This window comes from Danio rerio, chromosome 5, assembly GCF_052040795.2.
Source record: "Danio rerio strain M-AB ecotype USA chromosome 5, GRCz13ab, whole genome shotgun sequence".
Taxonomy (NCBI): Eukaryota; Metazoa; Chordata; class Actinopteri; order Cypriniformes; family Danionidae; genus Danio; species Danio rerio.
The window spans coordinates 55,077,878-55,097,500 of record NC_141025.1 but is presented as its reverse complement, the minus strand read 5'-3'; the positions used below and the strand labels follow the sequence as shown (position 1 = coordinate 55,097,500).

Genomic DNA, 19,623 nt, shown 5'->3' with positions numbered 1-19,623 from the left:
TGACACTTTTTTTTTTTTTTTTTTTAGAATAAAATGGATGTTCACAGAGTTTTCCAAGTTTAGCAAAATATGGTGGACATTAGATTTCTTGTTTTACTTACAAGCGAGACCACCTCATTTGGATTCAGAAGATTTTATAGTTTCAAAATGCCCTAAGTGTATTCAATAATATATGGGAGATTTTCTAACTATAGGTTAAATTGGCTGTAATCTGGTCTAGCTTGCTGTAATTGGCGATCATGATCTCTGTTTGGTGCTAATTATAATATTTATGTTCCTCCAGGTTGATGCGACTGAGGACGAACCCAAAAGCTTTATTTATGTGAGCGAGGACGCACTCAGTAACCCAGACAAGATCATGGTTCTCATCCAGGGCAGTGGAGTGGTGAGGGCAGGCCAGTGGGCACGACGCCTCATCATTAATGAAGACCTCAACAGTGGGACTCAGATACCCTTCATTAACCGTGCCAAAGAGGTGGGTTTTCCTTTTCTTTTTTTTTTCATAGTTGTTATGAAAATATTTAAAGAGGAAACAAGTTTGTTGGGTTGAGTTTATATTTGGTTTGTGAATGAAAATTTTCAAGCATCAACACAGAAAAACCTTTCTCAATTCTTTTTTTCATTTGCATTAAGATACAAATTCAGATTTTTTTTTCAGAATTTTTTTATTTGCATTTAATATACTTTCTGTGTGTATAATAACAGATACCAACATGGAACACCTCGTCTTTGACTGATACATTATGTAAAAACCTAATATTTCTTTTTATAGTAGTATTGCTATTATTCTGTTTTTAGTACCAAATGATCATTCAGAAACCATTGAAGTAAATTGATTCGATCATGAAACAAACACATAAATAAATGCATAAATGAATGAATAAATAAGTAAATACATACATACATAGATACATACATACATACATACATACATAATTATGGTATGTAATACTTCATTACCTCCAACTCAATTGTGTTCTTACCACATGTGCTTTTTTTGTATACTGCAGGTATCAATAAAGTGTTTAGTAGTTTAAAAACACTGCTGTAATACATCCACTAAGCATTGTTTTTAAGACATTTTTCTTCAGGAGGAAACGCAAATTACTAACAAAATTATTACAAATATATTATCTTTGTTAGTAAGTGCAAGAACATATATGAAATCCAGACATAACATTGTGTGACAATGTTTCTGATGACTGTTCTATAGCCTACAGCTAATTAATCTGTCAGATTCTGGTGTCCATTCAAGTTCTAAAGATATAAATGATCAATTACCTTAAATAAAACAGATAGATTAATAGATATGATAAGTATAGAAGTTTGGTATATCTTTTTGAAAGAAAAGGGTACAATTATTTGTGCATGAAATGAATAAAAAATGACAGTAAATACTTAAAAAAAAAATTTAAAAAATCTGTTAAATATATTTAAGAATCAGGGTTCTTGTGCTTCTTGAAGGTACTTGCATTTCAGACATCAATTCGAGGCCTGAAAAGTACTTAAAAACAAACTTAGGTCTTTGAAAGTGCTTGAAATAAAATTTAAATAACATGTTTGTTGTGTTATTTTAGCAATTGTACTGTGCTGCTGTCAAAAAACAGAACAATATCTAAGGTTAAAAATATTACATTTAAACATTGAACAAGAATAATGACACAATGCACTGTTACACCTGGCTCAAAGATTTAACATTAAGTGAGAAGACACAAAGAAATAGTCTAAAATAATGTAATTTATTAATATTTTAGAAACCATTTGAATGTATTATCAGTATTAAATTAAACTAATTTGACTGAAGTTCTTTGAACATGACTGTTTAAAATGGTCTTCATTTTTGAAAATTACACATTCAAAACATCATTAATTAACCATCGTTAATCTGACATTAAAATGTAAATATTAAATGTAAGTGAAATGTGCAGTAAGGACTTTCTTGGTGCTATGAATGCAGAGGGTTTAAAATACAAAGGTGCTTGACTTGAAATTAGTGGAGCTTTAAAAAGTCCTTCAATCTGCTGTTCATGAAAGTGGGAACCCTGAAAGATACAAGACCACAAAAACCGGAAGCAGCAGAACATGTTTGTTGATTAGAAGAAAAAATGTTTGAGCTCAAAATCAACATGTTTGCTTCGGTAGGAACATGTTACGCTGCCTACTGGAGTAATGAAATAATACAATCAAATGAATGCTTTAGAGACTTTATTATTAGTTCTACACATTAAAAATATTTCTTCCTGCTTGTTTAACCTTTTAATGTGCACTGCTTGAAAATAAATATTTTTTCCCACGCTTGCATTAAATAATATACTTACACAACTGTTATAAATAGTAATATGCAATTCAAATAATATTGATAGCCTATGAATAAAATGTCGACCAGGTTATTAAAAATGAGTTTCATTTGGGAACTTAAATATTGTATGTTCAGTCCACTTGAACATACAAGTTCAATAACAAAAAAAAAAAATTAAGTTAACTTAATTAATTTGTTTTGAGACTGCACAAAGGAATTGTGTGAACCCCAGCATTTTTTTACAGTGCATATTTATAGACTTGCATATTGAAATATTTGTAGATTGTGTTGACATGTATTGCATATTAGCCTTTTTTGTGTGTATGTATGCGTTTTTTTTTCAGGATTGCAAATATATTACACCTTTTCTATATTTATTTATGTTACGGTTTGCCCTGTAAAGATACAGGCAGGCCGAGTAAATTTCTGAAGCACTGGCCTTGATAGTTTCATATCAACGCAAATAATTTCACATTCCCATAGTCTTGAGCGACCACCATATCCATCCTTATTTTCTCCTCCTTTACACTCTCCGATCCATAGATATTTATTTACCTGGCAAAAGGAGCTGTTTTGCCGTTACGTCTGCACTGTAAACTGTAATTTAGATTTTCATTTCTTTTCTCTGTCGGAGAACGTATCCCCGAGTGGAGTTATTTCCGTCCATCGCGGCTAGTCGTTTGTCACGCCGCCCGCCGCTACCTGTGTAATTTCATCGGCCCGTGCGTTCAAATTGACTTAAGGGAGATCTCCCTCGCTCTTCCATCTAAATGTCATAAAAAACACACTCTCTCTCACACACACACACACACACACACACACACGCACACACACACAGAGATATCCACAGGCAAAGTCACTTTTCGCACAGCGCCGGAAAAAGACGGACAGGGACGAGGAGTCTGTGTGGTGGCTTATTGCATTTATGAAGAGGTACGTTTTTGGGGGATATACAATGCACACTGCCGTGGCGACCATTTATCATACTAAATAATGACCCCGGCTTTGCTGTGACATCATCATAATAGCATTTACAGGAAGAGAGAGAGAGAGAGTTTCAGCGTTTGCTGTGTGTGTATCAGCGTGACAGAGGGAATGCGGCTGTCACTTTGCAATATCTGTATTGCTGAAGGGCTGCGGATGCGCTGTCTGATTCTTCAAGTGACGGCTCGTGTTTGTGATTTCCTCTGTGATAAACAAGGCCACCTGAGGCCATGCGCCAAACACTCGCTCTGATCCGAGATCAGTCTGTTCTTTTAGCCTGTGAGATTCTGTGCTATTCTGATGGGAATCGCTTACATGCGCACATACAGGCAGGTTTCATTGCTCCCTGATCTGTCCTGCGGAGCTTTATTAAAGATTAGCGGCGGGTAGGAATAAGGGTGTAAAATAAAGCTGGTTGATATTTTTGGAGTTGCGCTCATGTTTGATGTGGGTTGTTGTCTTTATTAGCACATTTTTAAAGATGATACAGCAGGTCTTGAAGGGAGATTGTGTTGTAAATGGTCAGATGAGCACTGCAGGAGATTTTATAGACTGACTAAGGAGAGATCAGTTCTATTGTGAAGAAAAATAAAATCAAGCAGTTAGTTCAACATCAGGTGGCAAAACTTTTCTAATTTCTTCTAACTTTTCTATATCTCTCTTTCTATAAAACATGTCATTTGTAAGATTTGAACTTTTTTTTTTTTTTTTAAAGTGATGCATTACTATAGGCTATATCATACACCTGGCGCATTAAGACGCAAGACTTGTTTGGTGCGATTTGTTGCTATTTTCAGACCAGTGCAACCCTAATTTTTTTATGTTTTGCGCCACATTGTTTACTCATCGGTGTGCCCGTCTAAAAAGTAGTTGTGTTAAGGCCCATTGTTAGTGTGTTGCTGTTTTGAGAAACTGAAATAGACTGCGCCACTGTTTAATTGAAAACTGCTCTAAAGTCCAGTGGAAAGCACGTTAGTTATGCACCTATTAGGTTCAAATGCTTACACATTGCTTAATACACACAGAATGTACAGCAGTACACAAATATCTTTACAAATAGAAACAATTAAAAGATTAAAATGTTACAAAAATTATTATTTTCCACATAAATATAACTCAGTTTATTCATGACATTTTGCTTTTATATAATGTTATTATTATTATTAGCAGTATTATTAATTATATGCATATTTATATTTGACTTATTAAAACAAGATTAGATTTGTCCACCTGTTGGGTATTGGGGACGTATGCATAAATATATGGTGCATACAAATAGGATGTGTGTTTGGAGTTTTTATTGTTCATTTATTTGTTTGCTAGAAATTAGAACTGAATTTAGAAATAGTTTTGAAAGAAATCTTTGCGCTTAACAACCAAAATTAAATTCAGTGTGTAGGCTAGTGGATGTCTTCAGTGTAGTGCGTACAACACCGCTTCTTTATCCACAAAAATATAGGAGTAAAGAGGCCAAATTAAGGAGGCTCATTTTTCATCCTAGTGCTGCAGATGGTTTAACTGTTTTCTCGCTAATGAAGTGTTTAGTTTTTCCACTTACAAAGTCCCCCATGTATATAGCTAATGCGTCATGGCAGAACGCAACTGACTCTTATTGGGGATTGTAAATTAGACTCTGATTGGTTTAATACATGTTATTTTTCTAAATACACCATAAGCTATTAAGAGAATAAGCACAACCCTGTTAGACCGTGCGCCGCAGCGAAGACTGTATTTTTCCATTCTTAAAATAGCAAAAGTGGATTCGAATATGCCCTTAATGCTTTTTCGCCATGCACTTTAGACTTTGCGCCTAGATCGTTAAAATGGAGCCCTGTATTTACATTGGATTTCTCTATTCAGCAAATAATCCTGACAAAAGAATAATGTTCACAAGTTTTTATTACATTTACATTTTCACTTAAATGCAGTTGTTTTGAGCTTTGTACTTAAATCTAAATATGTTTTCATGAAAAAAAAACACTTAAGTTTTATTGATATTTCACAGTATTACAAAAAGGTTGTCATGATACTGGAATTCAGAAAATATATTATTTGACAAATAAATATTTGAGAAAAAAAGAAAGGGATCTTCACCTTAAATTTGTTACAAAAAATTCTGTTTAAAAATTCATGACTAAATCGTACCGTAAGATTAGTATCAAATCATATCGAATCGGGATTCAGGTGAATCGTTACATACTTCAATTAGAGTAGCCTGATATTGGAAAAATGTATCTTGCTATATTTTGTTATTCTACAGTAAATATTTTACTTTGAATATAGTTTTCCCAGATGACTTGAATATCTCTATTTGTAAAGAATTTTGCATTTTAGATTGGGATTCCGGGATGATTCTGTAGGGCAGTGCATCTGCATTGTATAAAATGGTTTCAGAGTCTAACAGTATTCAGTTAGACAATAATTGAATAATCAAGTAATCAATAATACACCAGTCTTTATGAATAATTCAATATAATGAATCATTATTAAAGTTACAAATATAACATTTTCTTAACCTAAATGCTTTTAAAATCATCATACAGGTACAGTCACAGGCCTCAAAAACACATGCAAATGATAGACTGTTATCACTCTTTAATAAATGCAAATGATCTCATTGGGCTATCGATGCTGAAACAATATTGTTCAACACTAATCGAAAGTAACTTAAAGCGTTTACAATTATTACATCCACAAATTCCATTTAAATGTCAAACTGTATCTTTTATCACAATTAAATATTTCATAACAGTGTTCACATAAATACAAAATGATTAATTTAACTCTTGAAGAAATTGGATCAATTCAATATCTGCTGATCCAGCTGCTGCGCAAGTCAGAGTTTAGCCGGTCACACACAAACTACTGACTGCGTGCTAGTATGTAAGAGAAGATTGTGCATTATCCCCACAGCGAAGAGTGTGTGACAGACTATGGGCGTCCACAGAAGGCCGCAGTGGCAGCGCTGGGAAACAGGGCCGGAATCTGACAGCTGGGTTGCAGTGAAAATGAATGTGTAAGAACTGTGTGTGTGTGTGTGTGTGTGTGTGTGTGTGTGTGTGTTTGAGAAAGAAAGCAAGCTTGCTTAATGACAGCTTATTCCTTTATGAGTTTAACTCCTGACAGCCGACAGCTCTGCCTGTTGCATCATGGTAGCAGAATCATTACCTTGTGACCTGTCAGAAGCAGGAGAGTTTCAGCATAAGAGAGCAAGAAAAAGCTGGAGCAACGAGAGACTGTGGGGATTTTGACTTCGCTTGTATTGCAGGGTCAGAATTTGAGTATAGCGTTAACCAAAGTTTCGGGTGAGATATGACCCTGAATAGGGGATAACATTACAAAATATGTTTAGATCCACTGGCTTAGTGTAAAATAAGTGGTCAGTCAGCTGTTTTTAAAGGCTTGATTGTGGTTTAGGGTGCACTGTAGATTGTCCCCCCCCCCCCCACACACATTTTTAATATATTTTAGTACATTCATTCAAAAAGTACAGGGTGGTCTTGGTTCTATGAAACCCCTCCTTCAGGAATAGGCTGAGGGGTTGGATTGGTCAACTTGTCCCGTGTGTTCTGATTTGTTAATTGCCTGCTGGAGCATCTTAAGCTGGGCATGTAATTATCAAACTTCTCAGAGTGCTGAGAACTCATGAAAATTACTCCTACTTTAAAAAAAAAAAAAGTATAAAAGCTAGTTATCTAGAAAAATGTTTCATCTTTGTCTCTGTCTTACATCATATCACCACTAACAGCTCTAAAAAATGTTAATGTATATATTGTATATCAGTGCTCTCCACATATTCTTTAGCCGGATTGAAACGCACCTTTTACTAACAGCACATAAATGGACAACTATATGCAAAAAAAACAAATAAATAATGTGATTTTTAACTATAGTTTTATTTATTATGATACAGTTATATACATTTTCTTTTCAATAAGTTAGTTTTTTTTTTAAAAAGGCTGTTGAAATAAAAAAAAAAATTACTGTTTCTCTTACTTGTATGCCTTTTAGAAGCCATATGCACCCACTGACACGTTAAGTCCCTCTCTCTCTCTCTCCCTCTCTCTCTCTCTCTCTCTCTCTCTCTCTCTTTCTCTCTCTCTCGCTTTCTCTCGCTCTCTCTCTCTATCTATTCTCTCTCTCTCTAAAGTTGTTTTATTGGCTTGATATTTTGTACAGTATCGCCAAAGCATTTTAGATGTGTATAAAGTATGTAATATATTAACACCATTAAATTAATGAAATATACAGCAAATGAGAAATAAATAACAGCAAATATATATATATATATATATATATATATATATATATATATATATATATATATATATATATATATATATATATAGACATATATAGACATTATTGCTAAAAATGATTAGAATTACAAGAAAACAAAGTGTAGATTATTTAAATAAGGCAAATTAGTTGATTAACCATTTCTAATGGTGTACAAAAATGTTGCTGTCCGTACAAATGCCATTTTGTTCTTTCTGAGTATATAGTATAGTTTATCTGAGTCGTTTATTAAATAGTAAATTATTTAATGTTTCTCTCATGGCTGTGTGTCTTTGCAGTCAGCTGCAAAATGGTAGAGCAAAAATTTATTCTGATAACGGCAACAAAAGTAAAAGCAAAATCTCTGACGTTTTAGGAGATTCAGAAGCTATGACCGGACGCATTTTGGTGCAAAATGCGCGTCTCTGTGGGTCTTCAGAGCATGTGATTGCATTTGTGATAGCACACACAGAACCAGCTGTAGTAAATGTGCAAAGCGAGAGAAGATTTTGTGTTGCTTTGAGACAATTTATTCACTTTTATTCAGTGAATTATCTGCCGAGTCTCTTAGGTTATTAAGTTATGAAGTTCTAATGAGTGATTCTCAGAGGCTCGATGAGTAGGGGACCACACTCTGGGCAGAGTTTATGTAAATTTTAAGGTTTGTGATGTCACAACACATCGAAGCTTATCGTGGTCGAAAATCTGCTTATGCATTGAAATGAGTGTTATAAATTTGTGGAGGCAGACCATCACCAGCTTCAACTTTGTTCTTAATTTTTGAAGTGAAGAAGTTTTGAGACCAAAACTAAATAAAAATTAAATGATGATGATGGCAACTGTAATGAAAGTATACCAGGGGTGTTCTGATACCCTTTTTCCCTTTCCGATACTGATTTCGATACCTGGGCTCAGGGTATCGGCGGATACCGAGTACTGAATCATTACTTAAGTGTGTATCTGTAGAAACAGAAACAAAGCACAACTTCCTGTGTTTGCTTTCTGAGCAGCAAACAAGTACTGACTCTGGGTTTGCAGTGTTAAACAAAGCCAGCGGGCCTTTGTTTCATTTACAAAAATGTTCTCGGATCGGTTTATGGTTTTAAATACTCTCTGATACCAATGCCAGAATTTTTGCAGTATCAGCAAGTATTTCCAATACTAGTAACGGTATTGGAACAACCCTAAAATATACTGACATTTTTGTTGACTAATAAAAACTAGTCAAACGTGAGTGAGGGACGTTAAATTTCCAAATGGCAAATTTAACCTCTTATGATCAACAACCCCTCCTCTCCTCCGCTCTCATCTGCTGTTGGCGGCACTCACTCTCTCTCTCTGACAGAGCCGGATTGATTGCTCACTCAGAGCATCTTGTTTAAGCCTGCAGTTACTCTGACATTGACCCAGCCAAAATGTAGCCGAGGCTAACGTGAGGACGTGACTGGAAAGGTGAGAGGATTTTCTCTCTCTGTCTCTCTGATGCAGGAGGCTTGAGATCTTTTTCCCCTCTAGTGGCTCTCAGGAAGCATGAGTGAAAACGAGCTCTTGACAGAGGCAATAAATATACTGCAACTCTTCCAACACCTCTTCCCTCCCTCTTTCTCTCTCTCATATGTTCACTCACATGTTCCTTACTTTATTCAGTGTTCTTCATCCCTGTTATCCCATCCAGTCTTCTTTTACTTACTTTTTTGTTACTCGTTTTTTTTTTTTTTAACTATGTTTGCGTAGTGTGTACTTTATGCTGTTTATTGCAAACATTTTTTTTTATGAATTATTATTTAACATAGTGCTTAACATTTACTAAGTGGAAAATTTAGGTTAATTTTGGGATACTACCTTTTTTAACTAATCTGCTTGGCAAATAAATACATGGTTGTCTGATATAGGTTTGGAAAAAGTTTTTATTTTTCTTAAGTTTAAAGGATGTGTGGTGACTAAGCATAATTGAGAGAATCGTTCGTTCGTTCGTTCATTCATTCATTCATTCATTCATTCATTCATTCAGTTTCTCTTGGCTTAGTGCCTGATTTATCAGATGTTGCCACAGTGGAATAAATAGCCAACTTATCCAGCATATGTTTTACACAGCGTATGCCCTTTCAGCACAGTACTGGGAAACACCCATACACTCTCATTTACACACACTACAACCAATTCAGTTTATTTAATTCACCTAAGGCGCATGTCTTTTAACTTTGGGGGTATCCGGAGTACCCAGAGGACACCCACGCCAACACGGGGAGAACATGCAAACTCGACACAGGAATGACAACTGGGCCAGTCGGGGCTCGAACCAGCAACATTTATGCTTTGAGGCGACTGTGCTAACCACTGCACCACCATGCCACCTCAGAGAGAAACATTTTTTATCATATTTTTTTACAAAATGAACATACAAATGAACTGATCAAAATGTGCTTCATTTACGCAAATTAAATTATGAATAAATGTACTGGCAAATGCACAATTGTAAGTAAAACCAATGTTGTGTAATAATTTAGTGGATAACTGTGATACGTTTTTTTCAGGACTATTTTATTAGTTCAAGTACAATCTCAATTAATGTTTGTTTTCATATTTTGATAGCACACTTTTTGTTATTTAACAATTAATTAATCGAAGTTAATTGGCTGAAAAAAAAAGTTTGTTTTGGTAATCTTCAGTCAAAGTTTGGGATGGCAATCCTTCTCTGATGACATCAGTTTGACCGCTGATTTTCTAAAACACCCCTGTTTCAGTACCGTTAGTTTGCTATGAGGGAATAATGCACAAAAGAAAGCCCCAACCCCTACTCAATATTTAGTTTCTGTTGGAAGTAATGTAATGTGTATTTATATAGTGCATTTATCGTGTATGGCCATACACCCAATATGCGTCACAATCATTAGGGTGGGAGTCTCTTTACTCTACCACTAGTGTGCAGCCTCTACTTGGTTGATGCAATGGCAGCCACAGGACAACAGCGCCAGTGCGCACACCACACACCAGCTATAAGTGGAGTTGAGAGATAGTGATGAAGCCAATTTTGTGGATGGGGATGATTGGAAGGCCATGATGGGCCGATGGAGGGAATTTGGCCGGGACATTGGGGTTACACCCCTACTCTTTATGAGAATTGCCAATGGATTTTTTAATGACCACAGAGAGTCAGGACCTTGGTTTAATGTCTCACTTCATAAGAAAAAAAAAAAGTAGAAATATTTTGTTGCATTATAAATGTCTACTGTTACTTCATTTAAATTCAATTCACCTTTATTTGTATAGCGCTTTTACAATGTAGATCGTATCAAAGCAGCTTCACAGAGAAGATCATAGTAAATTGAAACTGAAACTGAAAGTGTCAGTCCAGTTTCAGTGTTTAAGTTCAGTTCAGTTTAGCTCAGTTCAGTGTGGTTTAATAATCACTAAAGAGCAAATCCATCAATGCGCAACTTTACAGGTCCTCATCCATGCAAGATAGTTGCGACAGTGCCGAGGAAAAAACTTCATCAAATGGTGAAAGTGAAGAATTAAAAAAAACTTGAGAGAAACCAGGCTGAGTTGGGTATGACCATTTCTCCTATGGCCAAACGTTTTGTGCAGAGCTGTAGTCTAGGTGCTGGAGAAGCTGGACATCAGCGAGACTCATCTGTCCCCGGAGCATCACAGGAATCAGTCTCATGCTCTCCACTCTCCCATAACCACCACAGCACCTGCTCAGGATACTTCCTTGTCCAGGATTATGGAACCTTGGGATCATCTCGTTGCTGGTCCTGAATCAAATTAGTGGCTTAACTTAAACAAGTTAATACATTATTGGTGAAGGAAAATATTTTAAAATAAAACTTGCAGCTGTTAACAAACCTTTGAAAAACTTTAAAAACATAGAAGTTAAAGTTTTTATTTATTTATTAATTTGGCTTTCTGGACATTTTGTCAATTAATGAGCCTTTCGCTTATAGAGACTATCTGCTTACCTTGTACAGTGTGCATCTGCAGTAAACATATAGGATGAGCGGTGTGCTATGCTTCTAGAACATTGCCCCTCTCACCCCCTTGTCACAATTCTGTGATTTTTTTTTTTTTTTTGTTTTTTTTTTTTGTCCACACTATTTTTCTTTCTTCTGCTTTTTTCTGTCTGTGATTTCTGTACTCCAATCTGTGGCTTGCGTGTTTGTTTTTGCTGTTGCTTTGACCCGAACCCCCTCAGTAAACTCTACCCCCTTCTTCTCACTGACCCAAATCGACCCCCATATATCGCTTTCTCTCATATCCCAAACCTCCCCTCGATGCTGACAGTTGGTTCCCTGCTTAAAAAAATGTCAGCAAAAGGAATAAAAAGGGCAACTGCATTTCATTAAGAATAAAGTCTTTAATAAAAAATAAGATCCGTATCCCCCCTTCCCCCCACCTCTGTTCTTGTTAGTCAGTTAGAAGCGACTCTGGAGACTTGCTAGAAAGAAAGAGGGGGTGTGGTGTTTTCAAAAGTGTGTCAAAAGCCTAGGGGTTTGTATCTGCCCAGAATTTCAATGGGAGGCTGAAAGGGGCCGGGAAGCGGGCAAACTCAAACACAGGAATCTTGTTTAATTTCTGTCATGTTGCTCTTTTTTTCACCAGATTGATGTCTTTTTCAAAATCGGCTCACTATCTCTCTCTCTCTCTCTACGTCTCCCTCTGTCATTTGCAGATGTGGTGTGATACTGTATGCTCGGTCCTCTCTGTCTTAAATCCCTTAAGTTTCCAGCTTCTTTTCCCCCCCCCATTGACTGGGGAACTGCTCTTTTTTTCTTCCCTCTTTCTCCATTTATGATTATCAGTCGATTCATAGCTCGCTTGCTAAGGGCTAGCCTTCAGCATCATAGCGCTTCCTGTATTCGGGAGGGAAACGGGTGCCCCTCAGTGACGTTAACTAGATCTAGAAGCGTACATCGGGACACCGGGGGTAACCGCGGCCCAGCATGGGGGTAACACATTCTCCATCTTGCTGGAAGGTGCAGCATTTCCTGCAGTTAAAATCAATGAACTTGACACCTTCAAAGGGCCATGTGAGGCAGCGACTTGCTCTGGGGTTAAAACTCTTTTAAATAGCCCCCTGCGGGAATCACCGCTGTCAATAAAACGCAATAATTACCACACCCCGACCTGGGAAGAGTGCAGGCAAGCCAGGCTAAATTAAAAATTGATCAGAAAGAGGAGAAAACATTATTTTGTTGTGTGGCCCTATTCCCTGCGCAGAGCCTCATCGTAGTTTTTTTTTTCTGCTTGCTGTTTTACGGTTTTTCTCTCACTCTCTCCAGCGAGCGATTTACCGTGTTAAAAGATTTATTCGCAGTTTAATTGTCCTGATGGCGAGGTGTGTTAGGTTTATGAGATGGCGTTCCTCTATGCAGACGCGGGCCTTCAGCGCTTATTGATTGCTGCCTAATTTGGTCTGACTCTCCCCACCTCCTTACCTTCATCTGACAGTCAGAATAGGTATCGGATGCTCATCTGTATAGGTCCGTGTCATCTTGTTTTCCTCATACATGCATCTTAAGCTAAGAGCAAGATGCTTTGCATTATACACGCATACTGTACATACATAAACATATTCAAATGTCACTCGCTCATCGTTTGGCGCTAGAGATTGTTCTGATGCTGTCTAGACCATCAGACAAGCTGCTCACATCACTGCGCAAAGATTTATGGGCCATCACTTGGGGTGGGATGATGTCATGGAAATAGGGTGTAGTGCTAACAAAGTGATATGGTGATACTGGTAATAGGTTTGGAGCTTGAAACAATGATAAACTTTTTACATTTACATTTAATCAGTTGGCAGATGCATTAATCCAAAGTGATCCTAATGCTGTATATAGTGGTATACATTTTTTATTGATTAAATGACAAAGTAATTAACTGTAAGCTTGTATACTTTTAATGTGTTTTTGTGGCGGTTGTTGTTTTGTTGACAGATTTGGACAACTGCATCACTGGGAAATGTTTGTGCCACACATAATGTAAAAAAAAAAAAATTAAATTATAATGTTAAAAAAAATTGCATACAAACCTATTACTTTTAACTTTTTTTTTTTTAATCAAATAATCATAAAAGTAAAATGTAGTTTGCATGATACCATGAAGCACGTATAAATCTTTTCAGCACTGATAATTGTAAGAACCATTATAAGTGATTTTGTGTCAATAATAAGTAATTATAGTAGAACAGCAAATAATCATATTATATTGATTCCAGAAGGATCATGTGACACTGACAATAGTAGTAATGATGATAAATATAGCTCTGAATGACAGGGATACAAAAACTAAATTCAAGAAGAATATTCTACACTGAAAAAAAAATGTCTGCAAAATTGTTGCAAACAATTTTTATGTGTTGAATTTAAACAAACAAATTAAATTGAGTAATGTTTAACTTAATTTGTTTGTTTTAATTCAGCCTAAATTGTTTACAACCACTTAAAAAAAGTAAATCTAAGGAATCATCTGTAGTGTAATTAATATAATACATACAAAAATGTAATATTTTTTTTACGATATACAGCCATATCGAACTGATAAGAGTGTGATATTGTGTTTTATACAATAGTCAAACACAGTTTCAAACATCCTTTTGTGTGAGGAACTACTTTCTTCCGCCTTTCATTCAAATCTGCAGCTGATGTCAGAACAGCAGAAACCATTGCTACTTCACAAATGTCACTTTAGAGCTAGTATTTGAATGATTCTCTTGCTTAATATCTAAAGTGATGACAAAAGAAGTGATTTTGCTCACATTTTAAGATTATAAGGCTGAACGGCATGAAATACCATAAGTCTAGAGACATTTCCCAGTATTTCTCTGTTGCAATCAGGATATCAAAATAATTAACTTTAAAAAAGCCAAAGCAAAGCAACCACTACTAGATTACTACTAGATTTGCCGGCAACTAGCTTTCTGCAACTCTCACATGGTCGCCCACTGAAGCCAAGCAGGGTTGCGCTCGGTCAGTACCTGGATGGGAGACCACATGGGAAAGCTAGGTTGCTGCCGGAAGTGGTGTTAGTGAGACCAGGAGGAGGCGCTCAACATGCGGTCTTTGTGGGTCCTAATGCCCCACTATAGTGATGGGGACGATATGCTGCTCAGTGAGCGCCGTCTTTCGGATGAGACGTTAAACCGAGGTGCCGACTCTCTGTGGTCTGTGAATTTTTTTTTTTTTTTTTTTTTTTTTTTTTTTTTTTTTTTAAATCTCTGTGATTTAAAAATCCCAGGATGCCCTTCGAAAAAGAGTTGGTGTTTAACCCCGACATCCTGGCCAAATCTGCTCACTGGCTTCATCACTCTGTCTCCTCTCCACCATTCAGCTGGTGTGTGGTGTGCAGTCTGGTGCAAAATGGCTGCCGTCGCGTCATCAAGGTGGATGCTGCACATTGGTGGATAAGGAGATTCCCCCCCATTGTGTAAAGTGTTTTAAGTGCCCAGAAAAGCGCTACATAAATGTAAGAAACTATTATTATTATTATTATTACTATGGTATAAATACAGCACTACAAAATACAAAAGAGAGAGATTGACTTAGAATGTCACTCACCTGTCTTATAATGATTTGATCAGCTGTAGTTTGAAATTACACTGAGTTTTTCTCCTCTAAGGGCTTATTATGTGGTCTCTGTCGACATCTTGGGGCGAAATATCAACTGTCTTTGCTCTGCTCAATGACATGAAATTATAAATATTTAAAGTAGGCACTCTCCTTATAAATAAATTGCGTAGTTCCAATCTAAACAACCATATTCCCACCTAAAAAAGCCTCAAAAGTACACTGTTGTCCAACAACTGCAGTATGTCAAACTGTACTGAGTTTAGTGAAGGGTGAGGAGGCTGTACTAGTGCTGTTTTTGCAGAATATTGCATATATATTATATTGATATCAGGTTATATATCAAATAATATGTATTGTTTAAATGTTCATTTTCTAATATATTACACAGTAATATTAAATAATTGAATTCAATTAATTAAATGAAAAAAAAAAAACATAGTACTATTTGGTGTGTTAATTTATTTGCTTGTAAGATGAATCAAAGAAAAGCATTATGAACCATTATTGGGGATCATTCACTCATTACCAGAGTGTTGATAATTGTGTTCTGCTGCAAAAGGAATTAATGATATAGCAGAGGCAGCCGGCAAGGTGTGTGTAGTAGGTCGTTGTGTGCTGCGGGCAGTGTGTGAGTGTCCCGATGGGATGGCCTTGTTTAGATTCTCTCATACAACGCCTGTGGCAGTGTATGAGGTAGGTCTTCACTCACTCCCTCTCTGGGACGACTCTCAGAGGCTGAATGAAGTGTTTGTGTGAGTATGACAGAAGAGAAGAGAGAAAGACTGATAAGAACTATATCCCAGTACTATTAATAGAGTCCCTTTTATTGTCCTGTATATCAATCTTTAACAACATACTTGAGCAGAAATCCGACCTGAACGAAAGCTGCCCATACGAACATATCGATTAGAATTTCTCCTTGTGTTCTTGGCAGGCTCTTCTGTTGTCCTGGATCGGTGAAATTTTTCATGCTGTCCTCTCCTCTGCACTTTGTCGAGGTCAGGGTAACCGACTCGCCAAAGTTTTTGCAGGAAATTGAGTTTATGGGGGGGAAACAGAAATGAAGCTGCGCGGCTATCCGTGGAGGACTACTCAGGAGGTCAGAGTTCAGCCTGACTGCGAAAAAAGAAAAAGCAACACGCCACAGTTGCTCTCCGGGCAAATTGGCCCGTTTTGCGAGAGCTTGATCGATGGGGAGGAACCGTTGGCGCAAATAGGGGTTAACTGGGTCTTGGCCATATTCTGTGGTTCATTGAAAGAGAAGAACAAATGTATGTATGTTTTTTTTTTTCCACCCCACATTACTGGAAGATGAAAATAAATATGGGAGAGGGATGGCTGTTCTCAAGGACCTTTGGCTAACATTCAGATGTCCAGAGACCTTCACTTTCATAAGGCTAGTGCATGATAATGAAGATGGACCGTGTGGCCTCGTTCCAAATGTTTTGAATAGCAGCCGCTCCTTTATGGCTCTTTAGAAGGCCGAATGCTTCAGAAGATGTTGGCATTTTAACAGCTGCTCCCATATAAAAATGAATGTGCAGGACGAAATACTTTGCAGATAGACAAAAACATATATTGTATTTGATGCATATCATATCTTATGACTTCAGGAATAATTTACAGTAAACTGTCAGTCAATTGTTTTGTTAAGATGTTTTTGAATCTGATTAAACTGTCAGTATTTGTTAAACATTTGGTTAACATTTTTGAATCCAATTGTAATTGTTATCTGATCAAAATTATTAGAAACTGCGTTATTTTATCTATAATATTTTATTTAACAAATCAGTTTGTTTCATCATCATAAACTGATTATTTGGGTTTATGTACACATATTTTTTAAACTATTTTGATTACGATTAAACTGTCAATCAGATTATGAACTTATTCTTTGGGAGAGTATAAACAATTTTAAAATGTTTTGAATGTAATTAAACCATCAGTTTTATTAAAAACAAGCTATTTGGGCGCATGTAAATGTATTTTTAAAACATTTTAGAATCTAATTGAACTGTCAACCAGATTGCGAAGAGCTGAAAACAAGTTTAAATGTCCTACAACCTTACACAAACAGCTGAAAACAAGTGTAAGTGTCCTCAAACCAACAAAGTGTTGTTCTAACCAACACTTGAAATTGATATATTAGAAACTGCTTCTGTTTCTTGCAACAAAATAAACTGAAATTACCTCAGGTGCACCTCATGTGCTTTATTCCGTGTTAAATTTTACTAGGTATTTATTGCCATACTACTGAAAGTAGCAGCAGATAGTTCACCTCAGATCCTAAAAATAAAATAAACCGTTTGAAACTGAACTTTAGAACTGTGACTCAGTGCAAGCCAACACATATCACTGATTTAGCATCTGCTTTTAATTATGTTAAAGAGGTTTATTATGTATTAATAATATTTTAAATCTTACCATCTTGTTGGAGTGCAGTAAGTGCACTATTCTGCAGTTCTGAATGGCTGTATTTAAATTTTTGTCATGTTTTGTTTAATGCAAATTGCCAAATTGCTTATCACTGCAAATCTCCTCAGCGTGTTGTTAGGACACAGGGTTACAATGTAACCTGCTCACTTAATGTTAACATGTGAAATATTTATATTATTTGCTAATTAATAACCATCTCATGTGGAACTCTGGAATGCTGTTATTGTCCACCACAGGTCACATTTTAGTCTCAGACGCTTCTGAGCTTCTCGGAAGCTTCTGAGAGGCTTCTGGACTGAATGAATCAAATAAGATGTTTTCATCCAAGGCATCCCGGGGTGCTAAAATATAATTGGGAAAACTGGTATTGAACAGGTTAAATGAAAAAAAAAAAAAAACAAAGACAGACGTTCCTGCGAGTAACTCACATTTTAAAAGCATAATATTTCACTTTAGCATTGTTTTTCAAATACACATGAATGTTCATTTTGCATGTTTCCTAAATATCTACAAACATATATTTATGTTTTAGAGGAGTCTTGCATACTGCACCTTTAAGAAAACGTTCAGTGTTGTCTTCTATTGGCTGGGACAGAAGTTAACATGTCTATTAACGCATGTTCTCTAGAAGAAAGCATTCTATAAACCATATATTTGTACTTTTCTATATTATTTGCCCATATAATTTATTTAACAGTGTCTACTCTTAAATAGATTATAATCTCCGCTCAAATAGATGAGAATTATAAAGGCAAAGGTTAAATCTAGTGACTTCACCACTGACCTCCTTTTCTGCTAACACACACCTGTCAGACAGACGCTTGCAGAAAGAGAGGCTTTTGTCAGGAAATATTCAGGTCTATTACCACCACCTGTGAATGAGCTCCTGAGACCTGGGAAAAAAGCAAGCTTCTGAAACAAATCAGTACGTGTGTGTGTGTGAGTGTCTGTGTGTGTGCAGACCTGTCACTCGCTCTCTTGGCTGAAAGTCAGAGTGGGAGCCATGGCGTCGCCGGGTGAAAGCGTGGGGGAGACATCAGCATTCGGGCGATGTCACCAAGCCCCTGTGCACCGGGAGCAGCCAGACGCTCCGACAGGCGTACCTGCTTCCCCTCCGAGACACACACACACACACACACACACTAGCGCACACACACACAATCCAAGTGTCCTTGAGAGTCACTGACAACCTCTCCATAAGCATAAAGAAGCCAAACTCTGTCATTGCCAGGATCAGTCCCTTGGTGCAAGTGTGTGTGCACGTTTGAAGGGCTTTTTTTAACCGAGCTATGGACAGTCAAAGAAAGTGGTATTAAGCCTGACTCAAAGTGTCTAATTGACTTTTGGAGGAGTCCCAAAGCTTAGAGGTGTCACCATTGGAAGGCTGATTTCGGTAGTCCCACTTGAACAGTACGAGTCACGTTCACTTGACAGTCACTGGCACTTCTGGACGATTATCTTAGCGGCCGTCTTTCTGACATTCCCGTGGGTTAAAGTGTTGAGATTTACGGCGGACAGACACATGGCTGGCCTCAGTGTGTCACTTTCTCAAGCAGCTGCTTTTACTTTCCATTCACTCTGACGGCAATACAAGGTCAACCGTGAATACTGGATGGGCAGAGAGTACAGTATTTTCTGGCTCCCTGCTTTCTGACATTTGGTATGTACTTTAAGTAGTACTTACTATAAATCAGATTGAAATCACACATTTTAAAGCTGCAAAATGCTTCAAGTAACTACTGTCAAGATACCCATTAACTTTACACTACTGGTCAGAAGTTTGTTGTTAGTATGATTTTTAAATGTTTTAAAATAAGCTTCTCCTGCTCACCAAAGCTGCATTTATTTCATCAAAAATTTATTTCATCAAAAAAGTGGCGCAGTGGGTAGCACGTTCGCCTCACAGCAAGAAGGTCACTGGATTGCTGGTTCGATCCTCGCCTCAGTGGGCGTTTCTGTGTGGAGTTTGCATGTTCTCCCTGCGTTCGAGTGGGTTTCCTCCGGGTACTCAGGTTTCCCCCACAGTCCAAAGACATGCGGTACAGGTGAATTGGG

At 36.9% G+C, this 19,623-nt stretch overlaps 1 protein-coding gene across 2 annotated transcripts in view; it reads left to right on the top strand.

The window, feature by feature from the left end:
- The window catches only part of arb2a (ARB2 cotranscriptional regulator A), a 319,558-nt gene that overhangs the window by 52,874 nt on the left and 247,061 nt on the right, over positions 1–19,623 (top strand). For both annotated transcript variants that reach the window (NM_200418.3, NM_001431106.2), the window contains 1 exon segment: positions 284–475. In NM_200418.3, coding sequence (NP_956712.3) covers positions 284–475 — 192 coding nt within the window.